This window comes from Pelodiscus sinensis, chromosome 3, assembly GCF_049634645.1.
Source record: "Pelodiscus sinensis isolate JC-2024 chromosome 3, ASM4963464v1, whole genome shotgun sequence".
Classification (NCBI taxonomy): Eukaryota; Metazoa; Chordata; order Testudines; family Trionychidae; genus Pelodiscus; species Pelodiscus sinensis.
The window spans coordinates 156,462,255-156,476,298 of NC_134713.1; the positions used below are offsets into that span (position 1 = coordinate 156,462,255).

The 14,044-nt window shown below is 40.7% G+C and overlaps 2 protein-coding genes across 5 annotated transcripts in view; one reads left to right on the plus strand and one right to left on the minus strand.

The window, feature by feature from the left end:
- Nucleotides 1–297, plus strand: part of DNAH14 (dynein axonemal heavy chain 14) — a 599,282-nt gene extending 598,985 nt beyond the window's left edge. For all 4 annotated transcript variants that reach the window (XM_075925276.1, XM_075925277.1, XM_075925279.1 and 1 more), the window contains one exon: nucleotides 85–297. In XM_075925276.1, the coding sequence (XP_075781391.1) occupies nucleotides 85–297 (213 nt within the window). The remainder of the gene's footprint in view (nucleotides 1–84) is intronic.
- Nucleotides 298–1,200: 903 nt separating this feature from the next.
- The window catches only part of LBR (lamin B receptor), a 67,283-nt gene continuing 54,439 nt past the window's right edge, over nucleotides 1,201–14,044 (minus strand). Inside the window, exons 9-14 of the mRNA XM_006118026.3 lie at nucleotides 7,841–7,944; nucleotides 7,290–7,415; nucleotides 7,000–7,168; nucleotides 6,203–6,283; nucleotides 5,961–6,083; nucleotides 1,201–3,190 (exon numbers count right to left, since the gene is read on the minus strand). Of these exons, the coding sequence (XP_006118088.3) occupies nucleotides 3,030–3,190; nucleotides 5,961–6,083; nucleotides 6,203–6,283; nucleotides 7,000–7,168; nucleotides 7,290–7,415; nucleotides 7,841–7,944 (764 nt within the window). The 3' untranslated portion in view covers nucleotides 1,201–3,029. The remainder of the gene's footprint in view (nucleotides 3,191–5,960; nucleotides 6,084–6,202; nucleotides 6,284–6,999; nucleotides 7,169–7,289; nucleotides 7,416–7,840; nucleotides 7,945–14,044) is intronic.

The following is a 14,044-nucleotide window of genomic DNA, read 5'->3' on the forward strand; positions in this document are numbered from 1 at the left end:
TCTTTTAACTACTTACCTGCTATTACTACTGTAATACACAGAAGGTATTTAACAATTCTGTTTTGTCTGGATTATAATTTTTAGGTTATTCAAGCAAGACACACATGTCTAGATGAAGAACAAAGAGAACTGATGCATTATGAATGTCCACTTTACCAGACTCCTCAAAGATCTGGAATCTTGTTAACTACAGGTCTGTCTACTAACTTTGTAACAACACTCAGTCTTCCAACCTTGAGAACTCCCAGTCATTGGGTTACAAGAGGGGTTGCAATGTTATGTCAACTGGATGACTGACTAAAATTAGAAAAAGAAATTAGTTATCCATTTCTTTCATGAAACCACCTTATCTGCTGTAGAACTAATATTGGGGAGTATAGTGGTTTCAAAAGTATTAGCACTATTTTCAGTCAACTATCTTCATCATATTTGTACAACACAACGTACTATCTTCAGCACACCTTGAATAAAATAAATCTTATTTAAAATTCAATAGTTTAATTTTGAAATGTAGAGCATGACATTTTCTTCCTGTTTTGGATACTGGAGTGCGTGTGTGAATGTGTAAAAACTAATGTATTCATCCAAATCTCAAACACACTATCGCTCTGGAGGGTAGACAGAAAAGTAGTACTGTCATTTAAGCTTAATATTTTAATTAAAGAACACAGTTGTTACCTGCTCCAATGAGAAGAGCTTTCGCTAGTATTGACATGTATGCCTCACTTCCACCTATGGTAGGTAAAAGTGTTTTACCCAAGTGTGGTAGTTAATGTGCTTGTAGTCCGAAGTTATCAGAGCTTTCCATCAGCGACCACTTCAATAGAAGACTTTGCAAACAGAATTTAGTTCTATTGGTGATGCACAAGAGTAAACAAAACAAAAACCTTTTGTCCTAATATATCAAGAACACACACAAATTTAATTCTGTTTCCTCGTGCTTTGGAATTGGGAGCAGTGTTTGGTACCAGATTCTTCTTACGCAGTAGTACTCTGACTAATGTTCAAGGCTGGGCCTCTCTCCTTCTCTTGCAAGGATGTCTTACCCTTTCAGAGGACGTTAAAAGGCCCTATTTCATGGGCAACCTCCCCATCAATGTATTGCAAGGTTAGAAAAAATCTCATTCCCATGTAAAATAGCATTGTTTTCTTAAATATGCAATTAAATACATAAATAAGTGATCAAAATGTACATTCTACCACTTTTAAAACATTTTATTTTAGCTTACAGATCTGTATAAAAATTCTACTTAACTTTACATCAAAAATATAAGCATACAGAACAAGTTGCAGTTGGTATATATACCCATGTCTCTGAAGAACAGAAGCAGACTGTAAAAAAAAAGGTTGCTCTAGTTTATTTTTCAGTAGCATAATTTAACCTCATTAAAATTAGTGGTACTTGCAACCATATCTGTTTTTTCCAAGAATCAAAATATTTGGTGTTCAAATATTCTTCCGACAACAGCAACAACACAGATCTGGTGAAGCTGTCATGATCACGTTGAATGTTATGCTATATTCACTTCAAATGTAAATCGTCACTAAAATGGCTCAGACAAAATAGCGCTTTAAAAAAATACTAGCTTTCAGTTTATCACTATTTTTAAAATATTCAACTATTCAGTATTTTTTTTAATTGTAATTTAATAGGAACCCTGACTATGGAGTATTTCTTTTCCCTCCACAATGCAATTAATATTCAAAACCAGTAAATTTAGTAAGTCAAGTATCTGAATAAAGCTACCAACTGTAAAGACAAGAAGGACAATCCTAGTTCCCCAGGGTTCATTAATGCAAAATTACTTCACCACTCTCCTTGCCTTATTAAGATTAACCTACTTACAGTTAATGAAATAAAAATTTAATCTTAGCAGTGGGAAAAAATTCCATTCTTAGGATATAAAAACATAACTGAAGTAGCTAAAAATAGACACACTAGATTAAAAAAGTCAAATATATACAAAAATATATTAGAATGTGGCAAAGATTCATGTAAAAATTGATTTAAATAGAAATATTGAAAAAAGTTAGCTATCTGCAACAGTACAAAAGGCAAAACCTACATTTGAGGTAGCAATGCCAGATTCACAAACTTTGGACTGAATATATTTTCTACATTTTCATAGCATATTTGTCAACAATATTTAAATGAACACTTCAATTTATTTTTTAGACAAATCAATACATTACTTTACAAAACCCTTATGAACGTTTTAAAAAATAATACTGGAAATGGTTTTAGTTTCTTCTGGCTCCTAAAAAAAAGCGGTCGTATCTCACATTCTCAAACACTGTACAGCAAAAACATAAAGGTTTTATAATACAGTCAATGGATCCTATGGTACATTAAAAACTATTTTACACAAGACAGAGCAAATACACTGTAGCTATTTTATTTCTTAGTGTGTACTACACACCACAACTTATACCACCTTCCATTTATCACTGAATGCAGGACAATGGTTTTTGGCTCCTCAATGTTGGGAACCAGGTGATTGAGCTGGATGGAAATCATATTCCCTTAATGTAACAAAAACAAACTTTACATCACAGTACACAATTAAATGGATGTAAACTCAGATTAACTTGAAAAAGCTGGGCCTTCAGAAATTTAAAACCTCACAAAACCTTGTAATTTAGATTGGGTAGTAAGCCCGAAAGCCTTGCACCGTTTTGGGGGGCTAGGGGTGAGAGAGAGGGAGGGAGAGGGCACATTTTTCCAAGGATAATGCTCATATTCAATTAACTCTGTGCACTATTTGCTTAACATAACTTTGTTTTACTTATTCATACATCACAAGGTAATTGGTTTATTCTAATGACATTCACTGCATATCTTAAAATGAGTAGCTGGTAAGTATTTGGAGAAGGCTGTCTAATATGCATATTTGTTCGCTACAGTGTTTGATCACATCTTTAAGAAAAGCCTAAAAATTAAACAAATAACCCAAGTGCCAAGGGAAGGGGCAGGTGTTTTTATTTGCAAAGAAGCAGAAGTAATTTGCAATGCAAGTTCCTGGAGTACCTTAGTAGATGAAAGGAAATATACGGTATGGTACACGTTGACAGTACCTTTCCCATGCCAAGCCATATTTTTTCTTACATTGATGTTCATCACGAGCTTCTCGATGAATAAGCAAGCAGGTGAAATAAAGCACGTAGAAATATGGCAAAATATGATTAAAACCTGTTGAACATAATTAGAAAGTCACTGTACATAATAACAAAAAACTCAGAAAAACCATGCAGGTATTCACAGTAAGAGAAAAAACCTTAAAATACAAATCATAATACAGGTATCAGGCTCCAACTATTAGGTCAAACCTACAAAACACAATGTTTTATCTATACCATGTGTCTGCTCTGTATTGTAAGCACCTTCAGAGAGATTGCATCTATTTGTACTAGGGATAGCATCATGTAATAGAGTACACGATTAACCAATAAGCCTAGGTTTATCAGTTAATTTTGTCGACTATGTGCATTCCCCCCACCATTGCTGCCTCTGTGTCAGAGGCAGCAAGGGAGTGGAGGGAAGCTGGAGCCGGGGGGAGTTGGCTTTTAAACTAGCTCCTCACAAGCACCAGATCTGTGGAGCCATCTGCTCTTCCTCCAACCTCAGCGCGGCTGCCTCTGATAGAGAGGCGGCAGCCTGGAGGATGAGGGGGGCAGGCATAAGCCAGTACATGTGGGAAGCCAGCTTTTAAGCCAGTTCTCCATGTGTACTGGCTCACACGTGCCACTTCCCCCACCCCATGCTACTGCCTGGGGGGGGGGGGGGGGCACAGGTGGGAGTCAATATGCATGTGGAACCAGCTTTTATGCCGGCTCTCCTCATGTGCCAACTCCATGGAGCTGCATGCCCTTCCTTTCCTCCCCCAAGCTGCTGCCTCTACCAGAGGCTGGAGGGAGGGGGAGGGGGGGGAAAGAGAGGAAAAAAGGAGGAGGAGGCTCACCATGGAGCAACCTCTACACTGGGCCCAGGCTCACCACGAACAGAGGTTGCTCCGTGGGATGCCAGCACAGTTTCTTTCTATGGGGAGCTCACTTCCCTCCAACCCCAGCAGCACAGACATAGGCGGCAGTACAAGGTGGCAGGGACTCGAAGCACACTGGCTGTCAGTCCTGCCCCCAAGGATTATCAAATAGTTATATAACCGATAATATGTTATGCAGTTACATGACTATTCAATGAATCACTATCCAACATCCCTAATTTGTACAGCACTTTTCCATACTCAATAATAGGTTATAGCAAGATTGCTATGACATAATCCATAGCATAGACCAACTGCCTGCAAAATAACAGTTTGTTTTTGGATTGGTATAAAGAGCGCCAGGAAGATGGTTATGTTTTAATTTGTATCCCCATCTTTTTTTAGATAGATGTGACACATTTTACAATGTTTAAAGCAAGTAATTTTGCTTCACAGCTCATAAATTCACACTTCCTGCCGACTAAAACAAAAGGGATATTCAAGAAAAATGCATTGAGAGAATGTCACAATATTGTGAGATGCATACAAAGGCAAATAAAAAAAAAGTAAAGCATCTTCCCAATATCTAGTTTAGGGATGTGAATGGTTAACTGGTAAACCTCACCCGCTTACCAGTTCCGATTAACTCATGGGCACTGGGGCAGCTCCCACCAGGCACAGGCAGGGGGGCACACTGGCTCAGTCAGAGCAGTTCTCATCAGCAGTCAGCCAGTGGGAGCAACCTCTGTGTATAGGGGGAGGGGATGGTGGTGCTCCAGTTTGGCTGGAGAGGCTCCTCAACCCACCTTCCCTTTATTCGGTTAACCAGTTAAACATTACATTTAACTGGTTAACTAATAAAACAGGATTTTACATCCATAAGCTAGATTTCCACATTTATGGATACCAAGAAAGACTGCTGACAGTGCTTTTTAAGTGAACTTCACTACAGGCAAAGTATTTAAAAGCTGAAATAATGAATGTTTGAACCTAAATGTTGAATTGACATTCTTTCTGAAGTTGGGATTTTTTTTAACTGAAACATTTTTAATAGTGGGGTTTTTTTCCTTAGTTTTACCTGTATCCTAATTTCAAGGCAAACTTTTTTTTTTTTAAATAAAAAAGCAGCTCAGTAACAGGAGTTCAATACATGTGCATTCGCTCTCAAATCAATTAAGTAGGAATACAAGTAGGAATAAGGGATCTTCCAGACAAGGGTTTATTTTCCGCAAGATCCCGTCTAGACTGGCGCTTTTCTCTGGCAAAACCCCGAGCCGGAAAAAAGCGGCAGCCATGTTCATGCAAATGCCGCGGGGGATATTTAAATCCCCCGCGGCATTTGCAATTCCGACTGGTCTCATTAGCATCCCTTTTCCGGAAAAGGGTGCCAATGTAGACACAGCCCATGTGTATGGGCTCCCATGGAGCTGCCTGCCACCTGAACTATCAGAAGCAGCAATGGGGAGGGAGAAAGAGGTGGCCAGCAAGAGCCGGTGCTTGGGGGGGAGCCGGCTTTTAAGTTTAAAAGCTGGTTCCCCACAAGCAGCAGATCCTGCCTGTCCCCCTGCGTGTAAATGTGTAACCGCTAAAAAATTCAGCAATTACACATTTACACAAAAACACATACTTTAACATCCCTAGCCCATACTTGGCAAAGCATGTCCCTAAGCAGAGGGACACCCTGGCAATTAAATTAGTACTTCCTCTACTCCATTTGTAAACATCATAGCCCAGCTGGAAGCCCCAGAATGTATGAATGAAGAGGGGGCTCACCAATCGCCATCCACACAAGAGCATAGGTAGGGGTCTGGTTGAAAGCGGCTATCTTTTAGGAACCCAGGGTTATCCCACTGAATTTAACTTTCAGATAATTACAATCTAGCATCTAAAATAATCATTGGCACATTAGAAAGTGAAAGTCAGTTGCCAAAACACATGCACAAGTTTTTAATAGCAAGAACTTCAGTTTCAGCATCTTACCACATGGTAGGGACCAAGCCAGAGCCATAATAATATCACCTAGATAGTTAGGGTGACGAACCAAACCCCACCAGCCTGTAACTAGAAGACTTTTTCCAGCTGCAGTGGGAATACATTTCAAGTCTGTGTACAGAAAGAGTATAAAACAATGTTAAAAATGTGTATTTAAAGAATACATGAGAGATGTTGTACTGAAAACATAAAAAAACCCTGAACCTTAAATTAACCAAAAAGACACTTACGAGCCAATTTGGGATCCTTTGGATTCCTCCGAAATGCATTTTTCTGTGAGTTTGCACCACGGAAAATGTAATACCCAAATGCTAAAATAAAGATAAATCATTATTTTCATTTCATATCTGCAATATGTTTCAGTAAACTTGGCAAAATACCCTCTTGTACAATCACACAACTATTTCATTCGACATATAGTTATTATCCAGCTCTCAAAATTCATTCATTAATGGGACTGAAATATAACAACAAAACTTGGGGTTTCAAAATGTTAGTGTGTTTCATAGCATATAAGTAAGTGTAGGATTTTGGAGCATCTTTATCAAGTAGTATACCTTTTTATAAGTTTGTTTAATTGTTAACATGATGCTGGGTTTTAAATTTCTATTAAATAACCAATAAAAAGGTTCTCATATTCCTCAGCAGTGAGCCTATTTTGAGACAACACATACCCAATGCATGACTGCATACAATGTACCATTGCAACACACATCTAATGTATGTCCAAGAAACCACAACATCCATAGTTACTTCTTTGTTCATACTCTCCTCCTATATGTAGGTAAACCCTATAACACATAATAGGTCTAATCCAAAAACCACAGTAGTAACTGGGAGCCTCACAGTTTTTAGCTTAATGTGAAGAACTGAGAAATAAATGACTTCCCAAAATCATAAAGGAAGTCTGTGGCAGAGAAAGGAAGTGAACTCAGGGCTTCCTAAATGCCCTAACTACTGGACCAGCCTTCCTCTCAGGAGAAAAAAAATATTAGTTTTGTAATTGTAAAAAATGTTCATGACTTACTATTCAGAATAATAATTGCAGAAGCAGTAGGCCAAGAAATTTCATTAGGATGATTGACTAAATAGAAGGCTTGTAAACTGTAGACAAATGGAACCCATACCAAGTCTCCAAATGCTAGCATGAACCCAAACCCATCATGGGTAATGTCCATTGTAGTCAAGACAGCTTCCTAGAAAAATTAGGAAGGAAATTGACAAAAAAAAACCACACACATGAGTACATTAGTCTGTCACAATTTAACTAGCTATGCTAGCAAAAATTTAATATAGACTAAAGGGAATGTCAGTTACCTCATTCCAAAGAGCATCTACAACATAAAGAAGCTGGAAACTATTAACCAAGATCATTGACAAAGAGGGCACATTACGATCCTGTATCTTCATCTCAGCCAACAGCATCACCAAGTTAATAACAACCTAAAAAAAAAAGAAGTCAGATTTTACTGGAAATTCTATACAAATTGAAAGGCACTTATTTCTACTGTGTTATCATTCATTTTTAAAAGCAGACTGGCGATTTAATGTCCCAAGATTTAGCTTACAGTAAAACAAAAATCTAAAATTTCATAAAAAGGTAACTCATTAGCAGGCATGATTCAAAAAAGTACAGCCTCTGCATATTCATTAATTTTAGAATGCTCAATACAAGCAATGTGATAGATCTGTAAAAACCAGTTTTGGGAGATCTGTCATGAGTTTTAATAATGTCTTTCAGTACACAACTGTTTTGCACATTTCCTCCTCTTTCAAGCATGTTATACTTTTTTACCACAATTAAAAGTTTTCATATTTCATAAGGTTCAAGCAAGAGAAACAAACTGGAAAGAAGTACTCATACTCACCCAGCCAATTAAGCCTGGACGCAACTCACAGAAATATTTGAGGTCAAAATGTCCAATGCGAGGGTTTAATTCACGTCCAATGAACAAGTCATAAACAAAGTTCCCTGCAAACAAAATGCACATGCTTCCAGTAATGGCGGTCTGTTCCCTTATTCAGACACTTTTAAAACAATTACTACTTTATCTGTGGTTAAAAAGTTGTGCCATAATCCTAAAATATGAATTTTTAAAGCTATAATGGAATTTTTCCTGTTTTTTCTCATATCGTAAAAACATATGCTAAGTCTGCCTAAAAATTTGCCCCTCAATACAGTCTGGTGTCAGGAGCTTGTGAACCTTCTTTATCTATGGCCCAGTGGCATCATAACTCCTATGTACAAGTTACATCACTAACTAAGCTTAGCTGTTCCTACTCTAAGATCTGCACCCAATCCCAATAGCAGCAATGTAACTTCAAACAAGAATGTGTTCAAGTTTTAACCAAGAAAATGAAACAATGCATAAGAAAATTAAGTATGCTTTTTATTTTTTTATTTTTTGGAGGGGAGGCGGGGGGGAATGGAAGTGTGAGAAGGGAGATAATAATACTATTTGCATATGCTACAGTTGAACCTTTCTAGTCCAGCACCTTTAGGATCTGACTGGTGCTTAACCATGGGATATCAATATTGTCTAGCAACATTACAAATACTTCCACTACTTCCTGGGCTCTTAGAAGACATCTAGGGGTACATTAGAGCTAAGTAACAGCACAGAACACTGAAAGCCAGAATTGGTAACTGTAAACAAACTTTATGGGACTGTGGGAAACATAGCCACACCCATGATAAATGGACATGTGGCTAACTAAAATCATGACAGACCACAGATGTTGCCAATAGAGAGAGTGCCAGATTAGGGAGGTTCAATCTGTAGAAGGCAAAATCTTTGTTAACTTTTGAAGATGGACAAAAAAAACCACACAAAAGGCCTAGCTGTCAAGTAACAAAAGATTTTATATAGAAGATAGAATGCCACTTTTTAAAATACCATTTTAAAAAGTCACCTTTTTAACACTATAACCACACTTTTAAAAATACTATTATTGTGATAATTTCTCATATTCCTTCTGTTCATTCCCAAGCACCAGAAAAAGCCACTAAAAGCTCATATTTTTAATAATTTTCTTATTTCACTCATTCCTTTTGTCTGACAACTCCCTTAGTTAGTCATCGTACTGCCATTCCTTTAGAAGCGACACTGCAAGTTTAATTCATAGCATACACACATTTCTGCAACTAGTCAGCAAGAGCTGAAGTTTCCCTCCCATTTCCATACTGCCATAAATAAAAGCCAAACTTACTGCCCTCATAATTTTATGTTTAGGGCAAAAAAAATCTACTTTTATTTGTGCATTTGGAAAATTTAGGGATAGCCCATCTTTTATCCCAATTTACCACTGATCCTGCAAAAACCTGATATATATGTTTTAACTTTGCATAAATCAGTAGTCGTACTAGAGTCAAAACTTCCTTTCAAAAATTAAGTTAAACTAGTAGATTTCAAACAAGAAGGCAGCCAAATTAAAAAAAGGTTACTCACCGTGTGCAGTAACAGACGTTCTTCGAGATGGTTGACCCTGTGGGTGTTCCACCTTAGGGGTTTGAGTGCAGCTACATGCCTAATTGAGATCTTTGGTAGCAGTGCCCTCCGATGGGCTGTGCATGTGGAGCAGACAGCACACACGGTACCGCCACTATGCACATGCAGCAACCATACCCTCAATTCCTTCTCTGCCCCAGAAGGTGAAATCAACAAGTCCAAAGCAGAGGGGAGGAAGGGAGTGTGGTGGAGCACCCATAGGGACAACCATCTCAAAGAACCTCTGATACTGCACAAGGTGAGTATCCCTCTCTTCTTCGAGGAGTGTCCAGTGAATGCTCCACCTTAGATGATGACAAAGCAGTACCCATGATGAAGGTGGGCACTTCGGTTAGATATTACTATGCACAGCAGCTAGGACGGTGTGTCCAAAGTGGGTACCTCAGGAGGGATGACTGTCCAGAGCATAATGCCTAGCGAATGTGTGAAAAGAGGATCATGTTGCTGATCTGCATATGTCCATGAGCGGGATGCCGCATATGTAGGCTGTAGAGGCCACCATGGCCCTGGTTGAATGTGCCCATAGCTGAAATGGAGGTGGCTTGGCCAGAGGTGGAATAGACTAGTTTTATACAATCTACTATCCACCTAAATATTCTCTGGATAGAAACAGGCATGCACAGTGATCTCTCTGTGATGGAGACAAATAATCTGTTTGTCTTGTGAATTGGTTTAGTTCTATCCAAGTAAAAACCAATTGCCTGACAGATGTCGAGAATATGCAGTGCAGACTCTTTGCTATCAGCGTGAGGCTTTGAAAAGAAAACAGGTAAGATTATGGGCTTATTACAGTGGAATGGGTTGGGGACTTTTGTGGAACTTAGGATGAGGACAGAGAATGACCTTGTCTTTGTGGAATATCATAAAAGAAAGGTCTGCCATGAGAGCCGTGATCTCACTAATTCTCCTAGCAAATGTGATGGCTATTACTAAGACCTCCTTCATAAAGAAGTGAAGCATGGAACATGTCACCATGGACTCAAATGGTTTACAAGAGAGCCTGGAGAACAAAGTTGAGGTCCCATGCTGGGACAGGAGGCTAGGTTGGTGGGTAAGTATTTTGTATGCCCCTCAGGAAACATTTGGTTATTGGATGGGTGAAGACTGATTTATTATCAATTGATTGATGAAGAGCCGTATTGGCTGCCAGATGAACCTTCAGGAAGCAGAACAATATCCCCAACTCTTTCAACTCTAGGATTTATCGTAGAATGGCAGGTAACGGTATTGTGGCTGGTTCTAAGCTTCTTTGTCCTGTCCACCATGAGAATCTTTGCCATTTGTAAAGGTAAGATTTTCTTGTGGCAGTTCAGTAAGATTTGTTTGACTTGACCAGAGCATGTTGTTTCTACTGAGGTGAGCCATTGCAGAACCATGCATGAAGGTGGAGTGCCTGTAGGTTCAGATGATGAAGACACCCGCCTTCCTGAGTCAAGAGATGAGGAAGCAGAGGGAGGAACCATGGTCGCCTTGTGGACATTTGGAGCAGGTAAGAGTACCTAGTCTTGTCTTGGCCACTCCAGTGTGAGAAGGATTACCGTGGCTGTCTCTGATCTGATTTTGTTGATTTTGATGGAGGTGTGGGATGGTAGGGAAGGCATAGAGAAGCATTGCATTCCAAATGCATCTCCCATGTAATGTGTTCCAATGTCCACACATGAACAGTTATGTGGACAGCTCTTGCTGGTTGCAAACAAGTCCACTTTGGGTAACCCCTATTGGGTGAACAGTTGGTGTAGGACTGTGGGGTCCATTTCCCATTCACAATTGAATTTGAAATTCCTGCTGAGGTCATCAGCAACTGAGGTCATCAGCAACTGTTCTAGCCCAATAGGTATGAGGTCTGCAGAGAGCGAAGAGAGACATCAGTGGTGTTGGCAAAAAGCATGGATCCCTGAAAGAGAAAATCTTCAATGGTGGCCTGGGCCTCATGTAGAAATTCAGACAAATGTAGCCATGACAACCTCATCACCATTGCCATCGCAACAGATCAGAAAGCAGCAGAAATGCATCTAGCATGGCTTGAAGGGCCATGCATGAGATCAGGGTGCTCTCATTAATATTTGCCCTGAATTGGTCTTTTGTCCTCTGCTAGCGCCTCAATAAAATATATCAACTGCTCGAAAATGTGATGCGTGTATCTGGCCACCATGGCTGTATAGTTCGATATGTGCAGTTGTAGAGATGCAAAAGAATATGCCTGCCTCCCCATGAAGTCGAGGCATTTCCAATCCTTTTCATACAGGGTGGTTATCATCACTGCCTGCTTGCCCCTTTGGTTCACTGCATCAACCACTATGGAGATAGGGGCCAGACGCAAGAAGAAAAAGTCTGCGCCTTGGGTGGGGGCAACATAACATTTGCAGTCTGACCTTTTGCAGACCGGTGGCATTGTGGCTGGTTTTTGCTAGAGTGCCTTGGCGGCGTCCCAAGTGCCAGTTTGTTTGGTAGGGAGGCATGCAATATATTGGTTAATTTGTACTGAGTCTCCAGGAGGCTTATCAATGAGACCTCAAGAACATCAGCCACCCTTCTGTACAGTTATTGGAAGGATTTAAAGTCATTACCTGCTGTGGGAGGCAGAGGCATCAGAGTATCGTCAGGGGGTGGGCGTGAGGAGACTGTAGACTTCTTGTCACTTGAAGGGGCCTTGTCCTCCTCTTGGCACCGAAAGGTATCCAAGGATTGTATGGAGGCAGTCCTTGGTGGTAGAGGAGGGGTTGGTCAAAATTGCATCTGTTGTGGCTGCTGTTGTTCCTGTTGAGGTTGTTCAGGTGAAGAGTGCTTTGGTGTATAGGTACTGAAGAGAGGTTTGTCATCCTCATTGCTTGATAATAGTGGTGTCAAGCCCGCAGGAGAGGACAAGGTAAACCTTCTAGAAGCAGGTGTACCATCAGTGCCAAATAATGGGGTAGTTGGCACAGACAACAACCGCTGAGGAGCTCAGAGTGATAACAGGAGTGGCGCCAGCGTCAACAGTGCTGGTGGAACCGAAGATGGTGGTACCACAGCTACCAGCAGTGCCAACAGTACTGGCTGAACAACAGGCAGTGGTTGTTTCTGTTTTCTTGATACCAGAGGCGACATAGGTACCGATGGTGTAGCATGCAACTTAGGCTTTTTTGATGCTGAGAGAACATCTCTGTAAGGCGTTTTCAACTTAGCCTTCTGGAGTGCCAAGTCAGAGGCAGGTGGTGCTGACTTCAACTTAGGCTTGTCCAGTGCCTTGTCAATTACCCTTGTTAGGTACTTAGATCAATGGAACCATGAGATATTGATGGTCCCGGTACCTCCCTGTCCCGCGCCCTAGACTGGGTTGGTGCAGGGGGTATTTTAGGTGTTTGCCCCCCCCCCTTTTTTTGAGGGGGAGTCACCCTTGCTCGCACAATGAGACCTCTTCCTGGACAGGTCTAGGGAAAAGTCTCTATCAGCAGAGGCCGATGGGGCCACCTTTTCAGCCACAGCCACTGGGGAGGGCTGCCAAGGTGGGGTGGAATGCTCTGGGTCGGAGGCTGGCCTTACTGTATTCTCCAGGGATATCAACTTCAGTTGTAGCTCCCTTGCCTTCCACCTCTAGGCCGTCAGCTGCTTGCAATTTTAGCACCGAGCAGTGAAGTGTGCCTGGCCCAGGCACCAGACGTACTGTGAATGCTCGTCTGAAACAGGAATGGAGAGGCTGCAGGACAGACAGCGTTTGAAACCTGGGGAACCTGGCATTCCAGGGAGGAGGGCTTGCTAAGGCAAAAATGTAGCCTTAACAAGCAAAAAGAGAAGAATTTCAAAAAACAAACACTAACTGTTTTAAACTATTTAACTATAATAACCATGACTAACAGATAACTATGCCACACTACACTACCAGAATACTGGGGGAAAAAAACACAATTTTTGTTGGAGAGCACAGCGGTTCCAACCTACACCACCGGCGGCACAGAAGGAACTCAGGGGACAGTTGCTGAGTGTGCATTGTGGCAGCACCGCGTGTGCCATTTGCTCCGCATGTGCAGCCCACCGGAGGGCACTGCTACCAAAAAATCTCCAAGTAGGCGATCAGTGGCACCCAAACACCTAAGGTGGAGTACCCACAGGGACATTCCTCAAAGAACTTTGTGAAAATAATAGGTTGAAATCCACCTCTACCCCTGACTTTGCACTACCAGTGTTTGCAATTTTCTAAATATTTTCTCCCTGTTCTTCTCCTCAAGCTGTTGTTGGAAAGTTCCAACAACAGGGGAAAGCATGAAAGTGACTATACAAAAGACTACCAAATGCTGAAAACTGCAAGAGAAAAAATTTTCCCCATCTTTAAGGACATGGCTATATAAGGTACTTCAAATTAAGGATGTTAAGAAGTGTTACGTGTAAAAATTCACTAATGATGCAGTTGGTAAAAATGTTATCGACGACACGATTAGTCGATAAGGGAAGCACATGATACCAGCTCATGCCGGGTCCAGGAGCTACCCCTGCTGTGGTTCTGCAGTTTAAATGTAGTAAGAAACAGGATTGCCCCTGGTCCAGCAGTCCCTGTCCACAGGGGGGTCCCAGCAAGGCGCTGGAACC